Below are 24,939 nucleotides of genomic sequence, written 5' to 3'. Positions count from 1 at the left end.
ATCATGCTCAGAATAAAAACCAAGCGGGGGGGGTTCACCCCGGGTTCGTGACATGCATGCGGCGGTCGGTGAGCAGTTACATTGTGCATTGCCTGCTTTGTATATTCTGTTATTGTCGTTGTTTTCATTGTTATTATTACTATTCTACTTTGTTTTATTTCAATTATTAAATTGTTTTTATCTCAACCCATGAGTTTTCCTACTTGTGCTGTCCCAATTCTCTCCCCCATCCCACCAGAGGTGGGGGGGTGAGCAAGCGGCTGCGTGGGGTTTATTTGCTGGCTGGAATTAAACCACAACAAGCTGTCTATGACGGTGTTTCGGAAATGAGTCCCATTGTCTGACTCAATTCTTTCTGGGCTGCCATGTCACCATAAGACTTGCTTTTCAAGGCCCAGGATAGTGGTCCGGGCGGCGGCATGGGGCACAGGATATGTTTCCAGCCATCCTGTGGTTGCTTCCACCATGGTGAGCACATAGCGCTTGCCGTGGGGGGTTTCTGGGAGTGTGATAGAATCAAATCTGCCAGGCCTTCCCATATTTATATTTCAACCATCGTCCTCCATACCAGAAAGTCTTTACTCACTTGGCTTGCTTGATTGCAGCGCATGTTTCACATTCATGGATAACCTGTGCAATAGCGTCCATGGTCAAGTCCACCCCTCAATCACAAGCCTATCTATATGTTGCGTCTCTCCCTTGATGGCCTGAGGCGTCATGGGCCCACCAGGCCATAAATAATTCACCCTTATGTTGCCAGTCCAGATCCACCTGAGCCACTTCAATCTTAGCAGCCTGGTCCACCTGCTGGTTGTTTTTGTGTTCTTCAGGGGCCTGACTCTTGGGTACGTGAGCATCTACGTGACGTACTTTTACAACCAGGTTCTCTATCCGGGTAGCAATATCTTGCCACAATGCGGCAGCCCAGATGGGTTTACCTCTGCGCTGCCAGTTGTTCTGCTTCCACTGCTGCAACCACCCCCGCAGGGCATTTGCCACCATCCATGAGTCAGTATAGAGATGAAGTACTGGCCATTTTTCTCATTCAGCAATATCCAAAGCCAGCTGGATGGCTTTCACCTCTGCAAACTGACTCGACTCACCTTCTCCTTCAGCAGTTTCTGCAACTTGGCGTATAGGACTCCACACAGCAGCTTTCCACCTCCGATGCTTTCCCACAAGGCGACAGGACCCATCAGTGAACAGGGCATATTGCTTCTCGTTTTCTGGTAGTTTATTATACAGTGGGGCCTCTTCAGCACGCGTCACCTCCTCCTCTGGGGATATTCCAAAATCTTTGCCTTCTGGCCAGTCTGTGATCACTTCCAAGATTCCTGGGCGACTGGGGTTTCCTATTCGGGCCCGTTGTATGATCAGTGCGACCCACTTACTCCACGTAGCATCAGTTGCATGATGTGTAGAGGGGACCCTCCCTTTGAACATCCAGCCCAGCACCGGCAGTCGGGGTGCCAGGAGGAGCTGTGCTTCAGTACCAACCACTTCTGCAGCGGCTTGAACCCCTTCATATGCTGCCAATATCTCCTTCTCAGTTGGAGTGTAGTGGGCCTCGGATCCTCTGTATCCCCGACTCCAGAACCCTAAGGGTCGACCTCGAGTCTCCCCTGGTGCTTTCTGCCAGAGGCTCCAGGTAGGGCCATTCTCCCCGGCTGTGGTGTAGAGCACATTCTTCACATCTTGTCCTGCCCGGACTGGCCCAAGGGCTACTGCCTGAACTATCTCCTGTTTAATTTGGTCAAAGGCTTGTTGTTGCTCAGGGCCCCATTTGAACTCGTTCTTCTTCCTGGTCACATGATAGAGGGGGCTTACGATCAGGCTGTAATCTGGAATATGCATTCTCCAAAAGCCCACAACGCCTAAGGCAGCTTGTGTTTCCTTTTTGCTAGTTGGTGGGGACATGGCTGTTATTTTGTTGATCACGTCCGTTCGGATCTGACGACATCCATCTTGCCATTTTATTCCTAAAAACTGGATCTCCTGTGCAGGTCCCTTGACCTTACTTTGTTTTATGGCAAAACCGGCCTTCAGAAGGATTTGGACTATTCTCTCCACTTTCTCATAAACTACTTCTGCTGTGTTGCCCCATACGATGATGTCATCAATGTATTGCAGGTGTTCTGGAGCCTCACCCTGTTCCAGTGCAGTGTGGATCAGTCCATGGCAAATGGTGGGGCTGTGTTTCCACCCCTGGGGCAGGCGGTTCCAGGTGTACTGGACGCCCCTCCAAGTGAAAGCAAACTGTGGCCTGCACTCTGCTGCCAAAGGGATTGAGAAGAACGCATTAGCGATATCCATTGTGGCGTACCACTTGGCTGCCTTTGACTCCAGTTCGTATTGGAGTTCTAGCATGTCTGGCACGGCAGCACTCAGTGGCGGCGTCACTTCGATTAGGCCACGGTAGTCTACTGTTAGCCTCCACTCTCCATTGGACTTTCGCACTGGCCATATGGGACTGTTAAAGGGTGAGCAACTCTTGCTGATCACTCCTTGGCTCTGCAATCGACGAATCAACTTATGGATGGGAATCAGGGAGTCTCGGTTGGTGCAATATTGCCGCCGGTGCACCGTTGTGGTAGCGATTGGTACCTGCTGTTCTTCAACTCTCATCAACCACACAACAGAAGGGTCCTCTGAGAGACCGGGCAAGGTGGACTGCTGTTTAATTTCCTCCTTCTCCAGGGCAGCTCTACCAAAAGCCTACCGGTACCCTTTTGGGTCCTTGAAATACCCTCTCCTGAGGTAGTCTATGCCAAGGATGCACGGAGCCTCTGGGCCAGTCACAATGGGGTGCTTCTGCCACTCATTCCCGGTTAGGCTCACTTTGGCCTCCAATACAGTTAACTCTTGGGATCCCCCTGTCACTCCAGAAATACAGATGGGTTCTGCCCCTTTATAGCCTGATGGCATCAGGGTACGCTGTGCACCGATGTCTATGAGATCCTTATACTCCTGTGGGTCTGATGTGCCAGGCCATCGAATCCACACAGTCCAGTAAACCCGGTTGTCCCTTTCCTCCACCTGGCCAGAGGCAGGGCCCCTCTAGTCCTGGTCATTGTATTCGCTACCCACTTCTTGTACGTATGAATCAGAAGTCCCTTTATTAAGGTCGGAAGTGGAATCAGCCCTTCTGCTCTGTCTGGGGAACTGCTCACTGGAGACTGGAGCAGCAGTTTTCCTGGAAGAACACCCTTTTGTGGTTGCTTTTCATTGCAACTCCCATACCCGTGCCTGTGGGGCTAAGGTAGGTTTTCCATCCCACTTCCTCATGTCCTCTCCATGATCATGCAGGTAAAACCACAGGGTGCCCCGGGGTGTGTACCCACGATGTCTCCTCTCTTGAGCAGAGGGACGCTTACTCCTAATGGCTGAGATGCTGGCCCGTGTAGGTGGGGAGTAGGACATATTCTCTTTGAATTGCTGGACATTCCGAGACAGTTTCTCCACAGCAGAGACACAGGCCCGTAGGGAGGAAGAGAGACTTTCTTCGTATTGCCGGAGTTGGCCAGCCAATTCATCCACCGTTTGTTCCTCTCCGTCTTTCCAGGTCATTACTGCCAATGAGTTTGCATGTGACGCTGGTGCGCTCCGTACAAACTTCCGACACATGGGTCGGGTGCATTTGACTTCATCTGGGTCTTTGGATAACTGCTCATTGTTCAGGTCATCATAAATCACTTCCAGCACGGCTAATTCTCTCAGGTACTGGATACCTCTCTCCATGGTGGTCCACTTGCCTGGGTGGCATATAACATCTTCCTTGAAGGGATACCTTTCCTTCACACCTGACAGGAGTCGCCTCCAGAGGCTGAGGACTTGTGCCCCTTGTCCAATCGCTTTGTCAATGCCCCCTTCCCTGGAAAAGGATCCCAGCTGCTCGGCTTCCCTACCCTCTATTTCCAGGCTGCTGGCCCCCTTATCCCAGCATCGGAGCAGCCAGGTGACAATGGGCTCGCCTGGACGACGACTGAAGTCTTTTTGCATATCTCGCAGCTCACTCAGGGATAGGGATCGGGTGGTTACCATCTCATTTATGGCTTCTGCCTCTTCCTCCTCCTGTTCTCCTGATGGCCCTGGTTTACCTTCATCCCTCACTAATTGAGCTGATTTTCTTGTGTATTTTCTTTTTTGTATAGGGGCGACTGATACCGGCATGTGTTGGTTCTCTATCCCAAGGGGCGGAGTAGCTGCCCTGCCTGCTATGGGGGGTGGGGTAGCCGCAGGGCCTGTTTTTTTGTCATCAGATCCAGAGACCTTCTCTCCCCTTTGAGGGTTCTGAATAGTCTTGAACAGGGCTCGGTAGGCATGGGTCAGGCCCCAGCACGTTGCAGTCATCTGGGTTTCTCTGGAATTGCCAGGGTGACAGCATACTTTTTCCAAATATTCTACTAATTTTTCAGGATTCTGCACTTGCTCAGGCATGAAGTTCCAGAACACTGGGGGTGCCCACCGTCCTTGGCATTTGCCCATGCTATCCCACTCGCCCTGCCACTCATAACTATCCAGCCTTGGGGCAGATCTCTGGATGACATTCTTAAATTGCTTACTAACCTTGGACAAAACCGAAACAGTATTCCCAAGGAGTACCAATAGATGTATCTTAACTACCCAGGGATGTTCAAGGTACTGACAAGTTATTGTAATGAAGGAGACGACATCATAGAGGAAGGTAATGAGGGTGCCATTCTCTATGTCCTCCATAAAAAAACTCTCGGAGGAAGAGGTATAATTGCTAATGGTCTCCATGAGGTGGTACCCGAAATACAGTAACAGCTTCATTACAAATCCCAAATACCAAATTGATGCAGTAGATAGTCTGTTACAGTACCTATTATTCCTTAATGCTCGCTTCTTTAATTCTAAACAATGAAGACTTGTTGCTTAGAAGTTAGGTAACTAGCAGGTGTTGCGTTTGCAGGTGTGTAGAATTGTAACTAGTATAAATCGTGTATCCTGGAAGCATTGTTAGACTCTAGTGAAAAGTAACCTTGAAATTAAGAACCATAAATGAACGTGGTCCAGACGTGGCTCGGAGACAAAGCTCGACCTTATAAGGAAAGAAAGGAACAGGTTCATGAAGAGTTCACTACCCTGCCCACCACCAGAGACCACCCGAGACCCTCAAGGAGACCCTAAAGGCTTTAGTGCGCATGTGTCTAGGATGACGTAATATTATAATTAGTTCTTGGAAATTTAATGAATATGTAAAAGAGAAACTTAAAATATGTATGAGAAGCATGGATATAAACAGAAAAGGTGATTAGACCAGGCGTGCTTGATTTGTGGCAAGTCCACCGAGCACCCAGGCCTGAATAAAACAATATCTCTCCTGAGCATGTGGAATTTGTTACTTGCACGCCGGGCATGAATCCGCTTTTCGGATAACAAAATAACCCCCAATGCCAGCGTTTTAGTAACAAATCTCCCAGGCAAAACATCATTAATCACTGCAGAGCACAGCAGACTACAAAACCCAAATCCAATCTTTAACAGGTACAGTAAAAACAAGAGCATGGTGCAGAACAAATTAATATGTTAACAGATACAAATTCCTTAATATGCTCTAATTAATCTGTTGTTATCTCAACCCTTCGCTGCCCCACGTTGGGCGCCAAAAAGGACTGTCGTGGTTTAACCCCAGCCAGCAACTAAACCCCACGCAGCCACTCGCTCACCCCCCTCCTCCGGTGAGATGTGGGAGAGAATCGGGAAGGCACAAGTAGGAAAACTCCCAGGTTGAGATAAAAACAGTTTAATAATTGAAATAAAACTAAGTAGAACAGTAATAATAACAATGAGAACAACGACAATAACAGAATATACAAAGCAGGCAATGCACAATGCAACTGCTCACCGACCGCCGACTGCATGTCACAAACCGGGGGGCGAGCCCCCCCCCCACACCCCTGGTTTTTATACTGAGCATGATGTCACATGGTATAGAATACCCCATTGGCCAGCTGGGTCAACCATCCCGGCTCTGCTCCCCCTCCCCCCAGCTTCCCCTGCACGTGGCAGGGCATGGGAGGCCGAAAAGAGAAACCAAAAGTCCCCGGTGCAAGCACCTCCCAGCAAAAACCAAAGCATCAATGGGCCATCAACACTCCTCTCATACCAAACCCAAAACACAGCACACCCCCCAAGCTACTGGGAAGAAAGTTAACTCTGTCCCAGCCGGAACCAGGACATGCTCACTGAGAGCTAATAGTAAAAGTATCACTGCTGAAGTTAAGCTAAGCTGTACGGCTGCTTATTGCCTATTTTCATTTTATCTCGCTGAATAGACAATTCTCTCACAGCATTATCCTCATTTCTCATAGACTCCATTATTAATGAAAGCATAAAATGATGACATAGTTTTGGATCACCTCATTTGGGCCCTGACCCCTGTCCTATTAAGGCAACTGGAACATTACTATTCATATGAACAGAGGGCAGAATGAAGTCCTTATCTGGGAGGTTTCACAGAAAGCATGCCATACTCCAAAAAGTAACATCAAACAAGCAGATCACTAAAAGCCAAAGGTCAGTTGAGAGGTCAATTCCCATCTCCAGGCAAAATGGTGAAAGTATTTAAAAACCGCACCATGAAAAATAAGAATGAGATAGACATTGCAACACAAGCGGTCAACAATTTTTCTTGCTTTTTTTAAGTAAATGAATAATAAATAAGTTAATTCAGATGTTTACTTACTTTCTTGAGTTAGATACCTAAGATCAAGATTCTGTGGTTCTCAATCCAAATGCAAACCTACATTAATCACAAGCAAGTTTGCATTATACTTTAAGATTATTTTTCTCTACGTTATACATCATTATTTGAAACACATTTAAATTAGAAAACACTTTAGCAAAACCATTAATGTGATTGCATGGAAGTAACACTGCTCTTAATTTTATTTTGTACCTAACTATTTTTCGTGTGTCTAGTACATAAGATTATTTTTGTATACTTAAAATGGCTTTGCAGGAAAAAAACATTAAAAGCCACATCATCTATAAACAAACTTCTTAATTATGTGTTTAGCATACATTTATTTAAATTTCCATTTACAATATTTGTCCATCTTATAAGAAAATACACTTAAAAATCTCATTAAAGATGCACTGAAATATAATTATTGAATATTTTAAACTGACTTTACCAAAATTTAAAACAAAAATGTTCCTCTAAAAAGTGAAAGAAGGTCTTTGGGAATTCCCCTGACTCTCTCTGCAAATATCTTTTCAATAGTGCAAACTTTTAAATGCTAAAAAAACTGAAGGCCACTTATTTCTCAAAAGTGGATGTTTTTTGCTTTTCCCTTTATCATTCATTCCATGCTATTGAAACAGGCTGAATGGGGCTTAGTACCAGTGAGTTTAAATTGCTAAACAAGAGGCAAGTCTCATCATGTGTTTTGAATATCTACAAGAAACATACGAAGAATTATAGCTGATTATGTTTTTCTTTTTTCTTGATAATGCTCCAGTTGCTTCTGAAAGATATGTCTGGTTCCCCACCCTGGGAAGAGTAGTTCATTAACTGTCTTTAAGAATTACAAAACACATGATAGACTCACACCATGTCTCTTTTTAGAACAAACTAGCATGCTCACATATTTTACCATTTATTTTAAAAAGTACAGGAATAGTGTTATATAATTATGTTTAGGCTTTTCAGATTTCCAGTCTGGAATATCTAATGAAGAAGTGTTCCAGTCTCCCCTGTTCTGTGTGTGTGCACCATCCTTCAATTCTTCCTGGGTTCTGATTTTGCATTTCTAATGAAGCTGAACTGACAAAGCGTGAAAGTGGTCTAAAAGGAAAAACAAAGAAAGTGACCCTGCTTTCACTGTGCCAAGACTAATCAATATTCCAGAAGCTCAGCTTTCCTCTCTCTTCTGATGTGGTTTTTTTTTTTCAGAGTTGGGCTAACAGTCTCCTCCCCTTTCCTTAAGTTACAGTGATAGTAAATTGCTGTATTCCAGAGCATATGGAGATTGTTAGTTTTCTCTGTCTCCCGCTCGCTCAACTCTGCAGCTCTGTTGTATTTGCTGGGAAACCCCTACCTTAACTGCCACCACCGTGTTCTTAGAGTACTGAAGATCTGAAAAGGTGAGCCGAACATTTCACTTGGTGGTGTTTTGAGTATGGAGTCTTAATTTTTCACTCTCTTCCTTTGTATGTTACTTAATGTAATGATCTTTTTGGCTGTACCCATGTTCTTTCTTGATCTTAATGCAAGTTATAAAGAACAGATTAGCTGCATTAATCATCTTGGAAAGAAAAAGCACTGTGAGTGAATCTGGTTTTTTACAAAATATTGAAAATTAATTGTTCTGAAAAAAATCCTTCTTGCACACAGTAATCATGTCCAAGCTAGAATACTTACTAATTTAAATATCTAGCTCAGTCTACGAATGTTTTCACTCTCTAAAGAAGCAAAGCACATATCATTCTGTTAAAATTCAGAGAAAATGTTGCACTAAAGTGCCAATCTACAAACATATGGTAAAAGCAGAGATCAAATCCCATCAAAATAAATTTGTTACAACATGGTATTTCCTCTAAAACATGCTGTTTGAAAACCTTGTGTATTTATATTTTAAGTGCTTCCTAAAAAAAGGTATTTAGGCACTAGATTTATTAAAAGTAAGATGTTAGAGTTGGACTGTGTATAAATGGAGAGTGATTTCAGTGGAAGCAACTAACTCTATCCATTTATGAATTTCTAATTTCTTCATAAAAACATGCTGGTGTATTAAATAACACTTCAGAAAACAGGATTCTCAGTCTGGAAAACACCTTTGTACATATTCCGTTATTAAATAAATTCATACCATGCAGCCACAAAAAAAATTTCTTTTTAAAATGAAAAATAATGTCATAATGAAGGATTTTTAATATTAAAACACTTTAAGGTTGATTTCTTAAAATCAGATTATATCCCCATAATTGCTGTCAGACCAAGCTAAGCATTACTTTGCAATGTGAACTTGTATTACAGTCTGAAGTGACAAGCTAAATGGGATAAAACTTCTGATGTTTTACAGATGTGCTCTGAATAATTTATAGACTTCAAAGATGAATGTTATCAACATAAAATTGTCAAGCAGAAATCTAAATAGTGGTTGAGGGATAAATAAACTATTCCTGATGTGTTTTGCCATGTGAAAAGGAGGAATTCAGCCAATGCATTCAACCATTTTAAAACATCTGAAATGCAGAATGTTTTAAACTTTCCAGTTCAAGCAAAATATTTCTCTCCAATGGTTAATGCGAAGGTGAGCTAGAATTTTTTTCAGATAACATGGGCCTGCTAAACAGATGAAAAGCAAGCCTGACATAGTTTTAAATATTATAGCACCTTATGCTTCTATGAATTGTACCAATTTTATATTAGCATATCTCTAGCAACTGCAAAAAAAATTACTCCTGGGTTTTACAGCATGACAGCAAATTACACAGGACATATATCTGATCAGTCCATATAATCCTTCTTTCAAAGAGTTCTTCTAACGGTCATTGAGGCTATTCATCAAAAACTGCAATCAACAACTTAGATATTACAAATAATATAAATTTTACTGAAACATGAAGAATATTTGCTTCCATGTAAACATATGGCCAATCATTCCTCTAAAATTTTATTGCAATATTTGATATTTCTTGTCGTACAGGTTTCTTCAGTACTTCCCACAGAAAAGGATCTTCCACTTTTCTGAAGGGATATTGACAGAAGTTAATTGTAAGAGAAAACTTTCTGCAAGACAGATGACTAAAGGTAACACAGAAGATCCAAAAACTGGAAGTAGGATGGAACGCTTTCAACAAGGAGTCCAGAAACGTACACTTTTGGCAAAAAAAAAAGTGCAGAGCATAACAAAGGATGATGTTAAAAGTTATTTATTGAGGAATGCCTTTGTGCTCTTCACCGTTGTTGCTGTGATTCTTGGTGAGTAATTTCTTCAATAGGAATATTCTGTTCTCCAATGCATTTGACAATGACTATTTGTCAGGGCGATTTGCATTACAAATGAGATCCCAAATTCTTCTGCAATGATAAGAATGTTCTGGCTTGGAGAGTTTTGGCTTTGACAGCTGCATGTTGAAGTTTTGGGAAGAGCCATTTTAATTATTCTAGTATTCCTAAGGAGAAAATTGGTGAAAGAAAGCAGCTGTTTTATGGATTCTTGTCTTAAAGAATCAGGTACAATAACTGAATTGAATGTTCTCAATTAAATCTTTTTCTACCAAAACCAGCTGCAGCAAAATTCTCAGGATATAACTTTTATTTACCTAATCTACCCAAAATTAACACCTTGCAATGACAAACAGAAGTCCTCAATGAATGAAATTAAAATGAAAGGGTGACATTTCTAAGCAAAGGTATATATTAGAGCCTCAATCTTTTCAGTTTTCCCTTGATAAATGCAAAACAATCAAACCTAAGTACAAGCTTATGTTCTCTCAGTTGCTCACAATCTTACACATGCATCTTTCAGATGCAATTGGGGCAACAATGGAAATGAAACTTGTTCAAAGGACTGCAAGATAGCACCCAATTAAATGCCTTTTTAGAGTGTATGGAAGGAATCCAGAACATCAAACAGCATTTAGATTTGGAATGCACCAAAATGTTAATTTAAAATATAGCTACACATTTTGAATTTACATTAGAAAGAGAATCTTCTGAGAAAAACATACATTTTTTTTAAACAAAATTTCCTTTATATAATTATGATGTGATCACTTTTGGTAATCTTCCTTTAACTACAGATTAATTTTCTAAATGACACCAGATGTTTCATGAAATACCATTCCTTATAGTGTGAGCAAGAACATTATGGTTTTACTGTACTGTTTTCATTTTAATTTTCTAATTAGTTTAAAATATAAAACTGTGAATCTGCTAATCAAAACCCAAATGTTAGCACTTAAAGACAGGAGTATATATCCTACACCTACATAGGCCCTAATGTCCTTGATGATGCTGTTCCGCATAAATCTGCTTACTATGTTTCTACAACTTTTTTAGGAATTAAAATTTTAGGGCTTTACCATTATTGTTGCTTGATATCACATCTGCAGGGTTATTTTAAATTAATTTTAGGTTTGATGGTCTTTTTCTGGGAGACCATTAATTTTCATATGGGTAAAATAAAGTACTTTGTTGCTGTAACAGAAATGTCATTCTCTCATATTTATCAACAGTATTTGATCACAAGTGCTTTTAATTACTAAATAAGAATTTGTTCAATGCAAAAAAATATTAATATCAGGGGTAAAAAATTTAGGCATTTTATCTACAATGGTCAGGAAAGGCAGAACAAACTAAGCAGGTTTTGAAACACTGTCCAATCTCAAAGGAATGCAATTCTTAGATTGTCACCTGTCTATACTGCACAAGACCAAAGCACTCTTGCAATTTTTTCACTGTCATCTAGCTTGTGTGACTCCCATAAATTTGGCAATGTGAGAACAGAAATGTAGGCTGGACAAGTGTTTTTACTGTTATTGTATGTTCCAATTAGCTTTAGATGACTAGTGACAAACATCTGACCACAGCTCCACTACCACCTACAGCAATGGCAGAGTGCCAGTAAGGCTGGAACACAAGTTGGAGAACTGATGAAAATGTACAGCCTAGGATGAACCGGCTGCTCAAATTCTGCTCATGAACCTATAGACATATCTGGTATAATATCTGGAAAAAAGTCTTCTCATTACTATGATGGAATATTCAAAATTTTCTCACATTTGTTATTTGTGGTGCAATTTTACGGTATATATATGATTAGAACAACAAATTCACACTTGGTAGCTCATAAAAAGGTAAAACTTGTTTTTTTGACAGTTTTTTTCTGTTGTGGAAATAGGGAAGAAGCAGGGAAGAGTTGGGTAAAGAGTTTGGAAAACACTCAGTGGTTGAACTGCATCTGTCTAGTTTGGCAAGGACTAAATTGTTATCATCTCTCAGTTGTTTGGTGATCTGTGGAAAATCAGATGGTGGGCTTGATCCCTTTCCTAAAAGACAGTAATCAACATTGCAAAATCAACCCACCAATTAGCACCACTGTCTGTCTCATCAGAGATGCCTCGATGTGAATGTAGGTGGAAACCAAACTATACTCAGGCCAGGGTTGAATCATTTACAAGAAACGATGCTTAATGCTCTCTTAAATCTAAACAGACAGATGATATCAGTTTTTAGGGCTGTTGGTCCAGCAATTTTCGTAAAGACTAAACTCAGGAAAAGCAAAATTTTAGCTTTAAAGAGCACAACATTTCTTCAGAAACAGTTATTTCAGGCCTCTTTTGTCAAGGGACTGACATGAAAAAGCCTATGTAATGGAGAATTTCCAACTTCTTTGCTGAACAGGATTGATGCTGGTAGAGGTTAAGTGGATAGGATCATACGTCTTAGCCCAGTTTCAGGATTGTAGTTTATAACAGGAACTTGAGTTTGTCAGATGAGTTTGTGGAAACATGCACTTTGTTATGAAGTGGGTAGCTGCAACATGCATTTGTTTTGCATACTGATATTTTGCAAGCAGAGCAGAGATTTTCTGGCATTCACATGATAAGGAGAAATATAGCTGTTTACCCTAACTTCTGCTGTTACTCTGATTCTGAACTGAATTCTAAACTGAATTCACTAGCTGCTGCAACATAAAAGCAATTAATCTTTAAAAACCTAATTATAAAGATGCCAGAAGTTATAACTCATGTTGAGAATTGCTTACGCACTATTCTCTATTTCCCCAAAACCTCAAGAAAGGTCCTTCTGACTTCACATTTTGCATAGTTAGGGTCTGTCTACACATCATCCTTATCATTGTTGTTGCTATTTTTAGTGAAATTTAAACTGCTTTCAAGCCCTTTGAGAAACTTTGAGAAAAGCATGGTCAGTGAGTGAGTTATGACGAAGTGTTTCAGATTCTGCTGGCACACCTAGAAATATTAAATTAGTTATTTGCAGTGGATTTTGGCAAGAGCCAATAGATGAGAACAATTATGTGAGGCAAATTTGGGAAGCTGACCATTGGTGAATTCAGAGTGTCACGATGACCAGGTAGGCTAAAGGTCCTGGTGGCTCATGGAAAATCTGCAAGAAGTCTTACAAACTTTGAAGTGCTAGCCAAATTACTGGCAAAATCTCAGGCACTGCCCTCTCTCCCACACTACTTAGCTTCATCATCCTGTCCTGAAAATGCCTTCCTTTCAGATACCCTTCCTTCAGTAGACTGTCTTCATTCTCTGCTACCTACCTCCCATTTTCCAAAAACGCCACAGGAGTCCAGACTACTCTGGCAGGACTCCTAAATGCCAAAGAATCTCCTGTGGATTCTGAACTTGTACTGAAGGAAAGATCGAGACACACAGAGCTGCTGAGCAGAGACCCTGAGAAGCTGTTCACGGAGAAATACTGTTTTAATTGATGGGCTCTGAAACGAAGAAGTTCCTGACAAACTCTCCAAGACTCAATTTGGAGTTTTAGAAAGCAGGTATTCTTTATTGCAGCGCTGGACGCACAGGGGATCGCTCCACCTAGTGTGCGTGCCAAATCACTTAACCATAGAAGTTATATACAGTTAGAGTATACATATTCATTACATTTCCCGGAATTCATTAACATATGCAAAAGTCTCAGTCTTCACGCATGCTTAGTTTTAGCTCCTGGCTTAATTAGTGCAATTCTCACCAGCACCACCCTCTTATCTATTCTACTCAAGATACAAGGTTGGCCTCCTTATCTAGAATACTAAGTTTCAAGGCCTTTTTATCTACTGTGTGTCAGGTCGGCCTATTCACAAGGTGTTCCTAACCATCTGCATCATTTCAACCAAAGAACTGTAAATCTCTTCATTGTTCCTTCGTATTTGATGTTGATCCCTATCAGCTCAGGGAAGTAGAGAGGTTGTGGAGCAAGTACTATAAAAAGCAATTTCTGCATAGTTAAGAAGCCATCATAGCTCCAAATTGTTAGCTAAAATCCTCTTTACACTGCCAAAGTTATATGCTACAGTTGTCCACTGGGACATTCAAGGGGGACAGAGATGGATCCAGTTCTGGTTTCTGTCTACCTGTCCACTGAAGGGAGTGCAAGACTGGCTGTGTCATGGAACCCAGTCCTCTGTAATTGCAGGCAATCTCACAATAGATGTAAAATGTAGACAGGCCCATACAAATTCTGTTCTACAACAACAGCATGCACCATAACAAAACTGTCCAAACATCCCAAAACTTTCCAACATCCTTATAAAAAAACCTAGTTAAAAGTACAGGAAGAAGACAGGAGGAGAGATGAAGGCATTACTAATGTCCCTATGTCCCTGAAAAAGCAGAGAGTTAAATGAAGCTTGCAGATGCTCCTTCATAATACAGAAGAAAAAAACAAAACAAAACAAAACAAAACAAAAAAAAAACCCAAAACAAAAAAACCCATCCACAACCTAAAATATCTGAACAGTGAAAAGCTGTGCAGAGTAGCAGATTCTCCTATCTCAACACACTGCTGGTCTGAACAGTAAGTTAAAATTACTCCAAAGAGGTACAAGTCTGTGATACACAGGTAGACAGAACCCTGGATAACGCCCACAAAAAAGACAGTCTCTTATCTATTGAAGCAACATCTTTTCTGCTACTGGCAGATCCTCTGTATCCACTGAAGACCGAGGCTGACATACCCAGAGAAGGGTATTTGACGCCATTACACACTGACAATGAACACGGTGACAGTGCCTAAGGCAGCCTTGGTAAAATTTGCATGAGAATAAAGCAAAGATTCATCACTATAGGAGAAACAGCTGTGGGAGGTGAGTCCTAGGTGAGAAAATACGGTAAAACATAAAAAGAGAAATGTGATACCAGACAAAAGGTTAAGATATATACAAGAAAATCAAGACAGTTTAGGGACAGCCAGGATAAATTAATTCTATTTATGCTGAACTCAGAAGCTGCCTCTGTCCCAATGCTCTCCTAAAGAACCTGCTCAGCACAACTGCTCTTTCTCACCAAGTGACAAAACCTTCCTAAGTAATATCTTGAAAACATTGCTAAGCAAAACCTTAATTCTATTTGAAGTTAAGAAATATTTATAATTTTTGGGAAAAAATTTAAACAGACACTGTAAGGTCCAGAGTAACAGTTAAAAATTCAAAGGAGATGATCCTTCTCGAAAAGGAGAAAAAGTATAGAAATACAAAGAACTTTAATTCTGCTATTAAGTAGCCAGTAATAAAAGTCAGACTGTGAAATATAAACAGTATGCTAGTTTAGCAGTTACTTTCAAAATAAAATGATGATAATTTATTATCACAATCCTAATTTCTTATCGTACACTCTGGTGTTACTGAAATGAAACAGCAGTGGTTGTTGAACTGCTGTGCGTGGCATAGAGTAACAACAATACAGTTGGCTACTTTGTGAATCACAATTGTGCATTCTGGAGATAGTAGCTATGCATATATACACAATAAAGGTACAAAATGTGCTAAATACAACCTTACTACCTTATTTGCTCTAAATTGTCAAATCAGTAGACTTGCAAAGTGGTGCTAGAAAGTAACATTTCTGAGCGGTCATAAAAGAATTCAGAGAAACATACATTCACTGCACTCTTCATACAGCTTGTGAAAATGTAGGCACTGGTGAGCTTCTCAAAACTCTCTCTAGAAATTAAATTTAAATTTATTTATGCAATACCACTTCTTACAAAGCAGATTTCAAGGCTATCCTGGGTGGAATGAGATATTTAGGATGTTTATGTGGTTCCTAAGAGATTTTACAAGAAATTTTCCTGAATGCTAGTAGAATATGGCAATCATGCAAACAAAAAATATGTTACAACATAGCTATACAAAAGAAGTTTATTTTGATGATAGATTTTATAAGGCATTTTTGAACAAAAGAAGAAAATAATAGGTCCAGTGAACTGTACAACAGTGAAGAGGAAAACAGTTAAAAGCAGGAAAAGAGGCAAAGAAAACCAGAAGGATAACAGGAGAATCAGGATAACAAAGTGTTACTGTTACCCATATTCTGTAGTTGACTTCCCATGTCCTTTCTCTTAGCAGTAATTATATTCACCTTTTGAATTTTGTTCAGTTCTGTAAATTGAAGAAATGCATTTTCTTGCTTGAAATTTGACAAGTCTACATACTTTCTTTTGGCATGGATAGAAGATAATAAATGGAAATCAGCTTGACAGTTATAAAATGTGTGCTTGGTTTTCACCATTTACTGTAACTCGGCATAACTGAAAATTTATTTATTCAAAAAAAGTCTATAAAAGATGAGGCTTAAGCTGCTCCCTCAAAATGGCTCTAGTAAATGCTCTGTTTTTACCATCCACAAGGACTAAATTAAAAAAAGACTAAAATTGCCTTTGTATTAATATAGCAGGGAATTCCTGGGAGTACTAAGCAAAGGCAGTTGATAAATAAGACTACTGCATACATTTTGATGTCTTTCAAATGATTTTAACTTGGGAATACATACATTAAACAAACATGGATGTACAGTCTAGTCCTTCAAAGCCTAAAATGTAAGCAAAGGAAGATGCATATCGAATCCAAATCTCAGAGCTGGGTGTCTTTTTAGTGCATGGGCAAGAGCTAGGAGACTCAAAAGGGTAACCCCACAAGTCCACAAACTAAGCATGTAACTGCCTAAAAATTGCCAGGAGAAAAAAAAATAAACAGGATTATATTCCTACTCCCACTCCTTTCTGAGTGAGTCAGGACCATGCCAGATACTTCCACCCAGTGAAGATCCAGAAGCACAAGAGCCCTCACCTTGAGACTGGTGTCAGCAGTGCTTGAGGAATTGGGTCACTCTTTTCCTTTCAAAAGGCAAGTTACAGGAGGATGCAATTCCACCATTCCTTTCAAAGTTGTATCCTCAGGCAGAAGGAAATGCAAGACTTCTAAAGGCAAATACATATGTCGAGAGCAAAAGATGGCATGATGTTTTACCTAATGGCTAAAACACTCATCTATAACAGGGAGCCCCAGGTTGTGAAATAATCCTTGGAGCAAGAACAGGAACACAGGGCATCCAAAATCCTGGTGATTCTCTGCATGGGTGTGTCAAACGTGCTCAGTTTCTAGATCCCCAGGACTTAGCATGGAAATAGGCAAATAGATGTTTAGGTCATGGCAATTCTGAGAAAAACACAAGCAGAATGGTGAGAAGTGAGGGGTCTTCCAAAACAAATGGAGAAGTGCCCATTAACTTTATAGATTTTCCACAACTAAGCTTTTTTATCTAGAGGTACTCTGAAGGTCACAATTTGGACTCAGGTACTTACTATGTAATTAAGTGTTGTTTCAGGTGCCAGTTTCCCTTTGCTATTTTTGTGACCTTTAAGATAGGGAAATTCTGCCATTCTGAATAATGCCTAACAGCGAGAAGAGAGTTATCATAACCTATATGGAGGCTACATCTAAATTAATCCTCTATGCTACAACATTTTCAGAATCACAGACCACCCACTGTATCCTTCAAACGACTTAACTCACAAAAAGTTAGGCAATGAAAAGGCTTACATCAGACCTCTTTTTAATCAACTGAAATAAAACACTTTTTAAAATTCATGTGTTGAAAGACACTGTTGACCAGTAAACTAAATAGATGGAAGGTTCCATCTATTTAGTCATATTGAGGTTTTTAGGGATGAAGTGGCTCAACTAACAAAATCAAACAGCTAGGGACTGAAAGCATCCTAGCTGTCTTTTTAAAAAGATGGTAACATGATTCCATGAATTTTAGTCATGAACCTGAATTCCTTATCAAAAGAATTCACTGAATCATAAATCAAACATAAATAAAGGATTCCAGTAATACTTACAACTGATATGGCAAGAGTCTTGTATTCTACAACGGGAAATCCTTCCTCTCAGTCTGTCCAGGTTGCTTGCATGTGTCAGGAAAATACTGGATAAAAAAGAATCTTTAAAATCTTTTAACAGTCTGCCACATGAGTTATGTTCCATGACCCAAACAGTTCTGGCATAGGCATATTTAGGTTCATCAAAATGGTTCAAAGAGAATATAAGGAAAAACAGAAAGCAAGGAAGAAGTGGGTGATATATAAGGGGAGGTGAGGGTGAGGGAAGGTCCAAGATAAAATTATGAAAAAAAAATTAAGATCAAAATCAAAAGCATGCAAGTGAATTGGTGAGTCTGTGGTTCTTGTGGCGAGCAAAGAAAGAGATTAAGAACAATTGTGATTTTGTCCGCAACTTGAAGTATTTATTATCACTAGAGAAGTTATTTACCTGTTTGTCTCAATTAAATACAGTTGCGGCCTTATCTGAAACTGGTTGTTAGAAGAAAAGGTGTCAGAACAAAATGGTAAATAGAGCAGAAACAAATGACCCAAAGAACAAAAGCATTCATTCCAGAGCTCTGCAGGAACATAAGAATGAAAAGGCTGTGCAGCTAACAAAAATATACAATGTCCCATTAAACTGGTAGGAGTCCGATTCTCTTACTGGCTCTAGCCCAATTTCTGTTATAGAACAAAATGTTATTTGCTTGCTGGTTACAAGGCTTCTGAAAGAGCACTATTAACAGTGCTACTAACTGATATTTTAGTGCATCATTCTACCTAGTTTAAGGTAATCTTTTCCAGTTATTATGAAGTTCTCTATTTCCTGCTGGAAAAGAAACAGTAAGTCTGTACCTCATCTATTAAAGAAAAGGATATTGATACAGACCTCATTTACCAGTGTTTTGAGATTTACTGGTAAAAAGCAGAAGTGTATTTAACTCTTATTGGTGTGTTCTGTTTGAAATGGCGAGCACTAATATGGAAAAGGCAGCTCTTGCACTGTCATTAATATTCCAACTAGTAATTTTCTCTTGCAATATCCTTGAATGATTTCTGATCAATTAAAAAGTAAAACTGCTAGATTTTCTACTTTCTGCATGAAAATACAGTAGAGGGCATTGACATTTAAAAAAATATTAACTCCAAATAATGGTGTGGTCTTAATTCCTGTGTGTTTCTGAAATAAAATAGAGAACAGAAGCTCATAAGGATTAATTTTAAAAATTGAGACTTCACTTGTTTAACAAAACTGCTGCTATTGTTCACTTAAAAACGTCATGCCAATTTTAGGAGCTTCTTTATTCTCTTAAAATTATCAATTATTTGAAGTAGTGAAAAAAACAATCCTTCTCTATTAAATTTTTTTATCTAATTCTTCTAAGTAGTCCAAGGAGGAGGATAGACTTAAACTTCTCTAAAGTTCTTGAATGAGCACTTAGATGTGGGTAAAGCCCCATCTCTCATCTTCTAAGAGTTATGGTACTTTTTGTTTTTTTACTGATGTGGTGTTTTAAACACATGTATAGGTGTGCAACTTATTTCATGTATGCAACACAAAGAATCATGTGAAACAGTTTTATACCATTGTGAGACCAAGGCATTTTGTAATACAGTTAAGAACTTCTTCATTTTCTCCATGGAAGATTTTAAAATTAATTTTCAAATTCAGTTTAGGAAATTATATATAAGTTTATGATACTCTGCTAGACCACTAGAATTTTTTTTTGCAAACTTTTTTGTAAAAAAACAACCAAAGAAAAAAGAATAAACAGCTCCATAACTAATATATCCTTAAAAAAGTGAATAGCATAAAACTACTATTCCTGAGGGAATTGGCTGATATAGTTGCCAAGCCACTCTCCATGATATTTGAAAAGTCATGGCAGTCAGGTGAAGTCCCTGGTGACTGGAAAGAGGGAAGCATTGCACCCATTTTTAAAAAAGGTAGAAAGGAGGACCCTGGGAACTACCGACCTGTCAGCCTCACCTCTGTGCCTGGGAAGATCATGGAACAGATCCTCCTGGAAGCTATGCTGAGGCACATGGAGGACAGGGAGGTGATTCGAGACAGCCAGCATGGCTTCACCAAAGGCAAGTCCTGCCTGACCAGCCTAGTGGCCTTCTATGATGGAGTGACTACATCAGTGGACATGGGAAGAGCTACAGATGTCGTCTATCTGGACCTCTGTAAGGCCTTTGACACGGTCCCCCACAACATCCTTCTCTCTAAACTGGAGAGGTATGGATTTGATGGGTGGACTGTCCGGTGGATGAGGAATTGGTTGGATGGTCGCATCCAGAGGGTAGTGGTCAACGGCTCAATGTCCAGATGGAGATCGGTGACAAGTGGTGTCCCTCAGGGGTCTGTATTGGGACCAGTACTGTTTAATATCTTCATCAATGACATAGACAGTGGGATCTAGAGCACCCTCAGCAAGTTTGCAGATGACACCAAGCTGAGTGGTGCAGTCGACACACCTGAGGGAGACAGGATGCCATCCAGAGGGACCTGGACAAGCTCAAGAAGTGGGCCTGTGTGAACCTCATGAGGTTCAACAAGGTCAAGTGCAAGGTCCTGCACCTGGGTCGGGGCAACCCCTGCTATCAATACAGGCTGGGGGATGAAGGGATTGAGAGCAGCCCTGCCAAGAAGGACTTGGGGGTACTGGTGGATGAAAAGCTGGACATGAGCCAACAATGTGTGCTCGCAGCCCAGAAGGCCAACTGTATCCTGGGCTGCATCAAAAGAAGTGTGGGCAGCAGGTCGAGGGAGGTGATTCTGCCCCTCTGCTCTGCTCTGGTAAGACCCCCCTGGAGTACTCTCCAGTTCTGGAGTCCTCAGCACAGGACCTGTTGGAGCAGGTCCAGAGGAGGGCCATGAAAATGATCAGGGGGATGGAACACCTCTCCTATGAAGAAAGGCCAAGAGAGTTGGGGTTATTCAGTCTGGAGAAGAGAAGGCTCCAGGGAGACCTTATTGCAGCCTTTCAATATGTTGTGGTTTAACCCCAGCCAGCAACTAAACACCACGCAGCCGCTTGCTCACCCCCCACCTCCGGTAGGATGGGGGAGAAAATTGGGAGGGCACAAGTAGAAAAACTCACAGGTTGAGATAAAAGCAGTTTAATAATGAAAATAAAACAAAGTAGAACAGTAATAATAAGAATGATAACACCACCAATGACAGAATATACAAAGCAGGCAATGCACAATGCAACTGCTCACCACCCACTGACTGTGTGTTGCAAACCGTGAGAGGCCCACCCCCACCTAGTTTTTATACTGAGCATGACGTCACATGGTATAGAATACCCCATTGGCCAGCTGGGTCAATCGCCCTGGTTATGCTTCCCCCCTCCAGCTTCCCCTGCACTTGGCAGAGCATGGGAGGCCGAAAAGTCCCTGGTGCAAGCACCACCCAGCAACAACCAAAGCATCAATGCGCCATCAATGTTCCTCTCATACCAAACCCAAAACACAGCACCCCTCCAGCTACTGGGAAGAAAACTCTGTCCCACCTGGAACCAGGACACAATACTTAAAGGGGGCTTATAAGAAAGATGGGGATAAACTTTTTAGCAGGGCCTGTTGTGACAGGACAAGGGGGAATGGTTTTAAACTAAAAGAGGGTAGATTTAGACTAGATATAAGGAAGAAATTTTTTACGATGAGGGTGGTGAGACACTGGAACAGGTTGCCCAGAGAGGTTGTAGATGCCCCATCCCTGGAAACATTCAAGGATGGGGCTCTGAGCAACCTGATCTAGTTGAAGATGTCCCTGCTCATTGCAGGGTGGGTTGGACTACATGACCTTTAAAAGTCCCTTCCAACCCAAACTATTCTATGATTCTATGATTGTATCAATTTTTGTCTTGCTGCTTCAGAGCTTGATTTTAATACTCAATTCATCACACTTTGATGTTAATTCATTTAAGAAATTTGATATAGAAGGTTATATGTTCCTTAGCAATTACAGATGTATCCATAGTTTTTAAAACCTGATATGAAGACTTTATTGTTTCCTTTCTGGTACTGAAGGATCTAGAAGTGAAAACCCTAGGCCAGTTCATCAATGTCTTCCTGTTTTAGGAATAAGCAATCCCAAATCATGTCTGCCATTTTTGCCATTTCCATCCCATTCCTATCACTGTCAGAATTATTTTTGCCTTCTGCTCCTTTCAGTTTTTAAATCCTCTCTTCACAGTATTCATATAAATTGAGTTTTATTTTGAACATCTACATTGGTATAAAAATGCAATAAAATAATTTAGTTCAAGGATTGTTCTGATTGTCATCAGGATTATCTGCAAAATCACGTTTTCCATAAATTTGACTGTATCACTGACAAGTACACCTCAAAAATCTTTTTATAAGTCTAGCCTGATTTGCTTCTTCGTTATGAACTGTATAAATTATTCAGCAATATGGTTCTGTTATATGACTATACACATGTATAGAATTCATCTCCTTAACTTAAACAAGCACTACTGGTTTTTGTCCAGAAAAAGCCTAACAGATTCTGTCGAGATATCTACTCTTTCCTGCCATGCAGAAATGGTACACCATTTATCGTTTGAGAAGTCAGGCTCTGATAATGTAGATTACTTGTTCTTTTCTATTACAAAGGGTAGACAGAAACCTGCACAACAGGTTGTGGGAGCACGTTTCACACAAGGCTTTGTTTCATTACAGTTTTCAGAATTAATCAGAAACTTGAAACTTTTACTGAGAAAGGCCAGCTCCAGTATTTTATCTTCTCAGTCTTGATCGTGAACTCTTACCACACACACAGACGTGGATGGTTGTTGAAATACTGCACACCTTCCAAAGATTTAGTACCTCCTACCAGGTCTTACTTCCTGATTTTAGTTTGATACCTTGTCATTGTGTCTATCTTTAAATCATCATTGTATGCTGTTATCTCACTATTTAAAACCTGTGAACGTTGGCTCTGAGAAGTGAATTCAAAGAAATCAAAGCTATCTTGCCAAGTTTGACTTTTCTGTTTCAAGTTCATCATTGTTTTTAATAAAACTTTGACAGACAGGATGTAATATCCAGTATCCAGGTATTTAAACTTAGAATGGAAAATAAAGTCTCATCTCCATATATTCTAAAATGAAGAGAGACTGGTAAAATCATGCTGTTCTGTTTTCATTTTCACAGACTACAAAGAGGAAATAATTTGCTTAAATTCCTTGTGCTGCTAAGATCACTATGTGAACACAATTAATTTTCAGAAAGATTTGTGAAGCAACTACTACTATACCTATTTTACAAGTAGGGAAACTGAGTCAGAGAAAGGTTCTTATGACTTAGGCATGACTGCATATAAATTAATAGCAGTGCTAAGATCAAGGCTGAAGAATTAGTAACTATCGAGCGTCAAGCCAGTTCACCAGAATACACTACCAGGGCACATTTTTTCCACATTGCAGAAATTCTTTCTGTAAACTGCAGTGCTGGGCAACCCTGTAATTATGCACAGAGCACATTAGGACTAAAAAAAAAGGAATAATTTTTGGCTCAACAGGTTTACATGGAGCTTCAGAAATTTACTCTCACTACCAATAATATTCATTCAAACAGCCATCTACTTAGGCCCTGATTCTCTCTTAGGCCACTTTGTACTGCTTGGACAGTAGTGGACCAGATAATCAAGTCCTTATAGCATAGCATAAGGACTAGTTCTTATAGCAGCCTCAGAAACCCTTACTAACATCAGTGAGGCTTTGTACTAGTGCAGAGATTAATCCATGTGGAACTAATTGCAGGACTGTGGCCTAAGAAACTGGTCTAGCTCTATTTGCTTGTTATCCAGTTGTCAAAATGTAGTGCTCATTAAGTGCAGAAACAAAGGGTCCAGATCATAGAATCATAGAATACCAGCTTGGAAGGGACCTCAAGGATCATCTGGTCCAACCTTTCTTGGCAAAAGCACGGTCTAGACAAGATGGCTCAGCACCCTGTCCAGCCAAATCTTAAAAGTGTCCAATGTTGGGGAATCCACCACTTCCCTGGGGAGATTATTCCAATGGCTGATTGTTCTCATTGTGAAAAATTTTCCTCTTGCGTCCAATCGGAATCTCCCCAGGAGTAACTTGTACCCATTAACCCCTCGTCTTTTCCATGTGACTCCTTGTAAAAAGGGAGTCTCCATCTTCTTTGTAGCCACCCTTTAAATACTGGAACATGGTGATAAGGTCTCCCCTAAGCCTTCTTTTCTCAATGCTGAACAAACCCAGTTCTCTCAGCCTTTCCTCATATGGCAGGCTTCCCAGTCATTTGATCATCTTTGTGGCCCTTCTCTGGACCCTCTCCAGCCTGTCCACATCTTTTTTGTATAGCGAGGACCAAAACTGAACACAGTATTCCAGGTGTGACCTGACAAGCACTGAGTAGAGTGGGATAATGACTTCTTTATCTCTGCTGGTGATGCCCCTGTTGATGCTACCCAGCATCCTGTTGGCTTTCTTTGCTGCAGCAGCACACTGTTCACTCATATTGAGCTTGTTCTCCACCAGGACCCCCGGGTCCCTTTCCACAGAGCTGCTCCCCAGTCGGGTAGATCCCAGCCTGTGCTGCACTCCTGGATTATGTTTTCCCAGGTGCAAGACCTTACATTTGTCTTTGCTGAACTTCATAAGGTTCTTGTTAGCCCACTCTTCCAGCCTATCCAGGTCTTCCTGCAGGGTGGCTCTCCCTTCCAAAGTGTCCACTTCCCCACTCAGTTTGGTATCATCGGCAAACTTCATCAGGGTACACTTGATCCCATCATCCAGATCACTTATGAAGATATTAAACAACGTTGGGCCCAATATCGATCCCTGGGGGACCCCACTTGTGACAGGTTGCCTGTTTGAAAAGGAGCTATTTACCACCACCCTCTGGGTGGGGCCTGTCAGCCAGTTCCCCACCCACTGCACAGACCACTTGTCTAGACCTTAACGCATCAGTTTCTCTAGGAGGAGGCTGTGGGAAACTGTATCAAAAGCCTTGGAGAAACCCAGGTAGACAATGTCCACTGCTTGCCCCACATCAACTGAGCAGGTTACTTTGTCGTAGAAGGCGATCAGGTTTGTCAAGCACAATTTGCCCTTGGT

General features: G+C 40.8%; 1 protein-coding gene across 1 annotated transcript in view; it reads left to right on the top strand.

Moving 5' to 3' along the window:
- Positions 1–7,987: 7,987 nt before the first annotated feature.
- The window catches only part of LOC142074894 (excitatory amino acid transporter 1-like), a 98,804-nt gene continuing 81,852 nt past the window's right edge, over positions 7,988–24,939 (top strand). Inside the window, exons 1-2 of the mRNA XM_075135856.1 lie at positions 7,988–8,112; positions 9,678–9,952. Of these exons, the coding sequence (XP_074991957.1) occupies positions 9,772–9,952 (181 nt within the window). The 5' untranslated portion in view covers positions 7,988–8,112; positions 9,678–9,771. The remainder of the gene's footprint in view (positions 8,113–9,677; positions 9,953–24,939) is intronic.

This window comes from Calonectris borealis, chromosome W (assembly GCF_964195595.1).
Source record: "Calonectris borealis chromosome W, bCalBor7.hap1.2, whole genome shotgun sequence".
Taxonomy (NCBI): Eukaryota; Metazoa; Chordata; class Aves; order Procellariiformes; family Procellariidae; genus Calonectris; species Calonectris borealis.
Note: the sequence above shows the minus strand (reverse complement) of the source record. Positions and strands in the feature narration are given on the sequence as shown.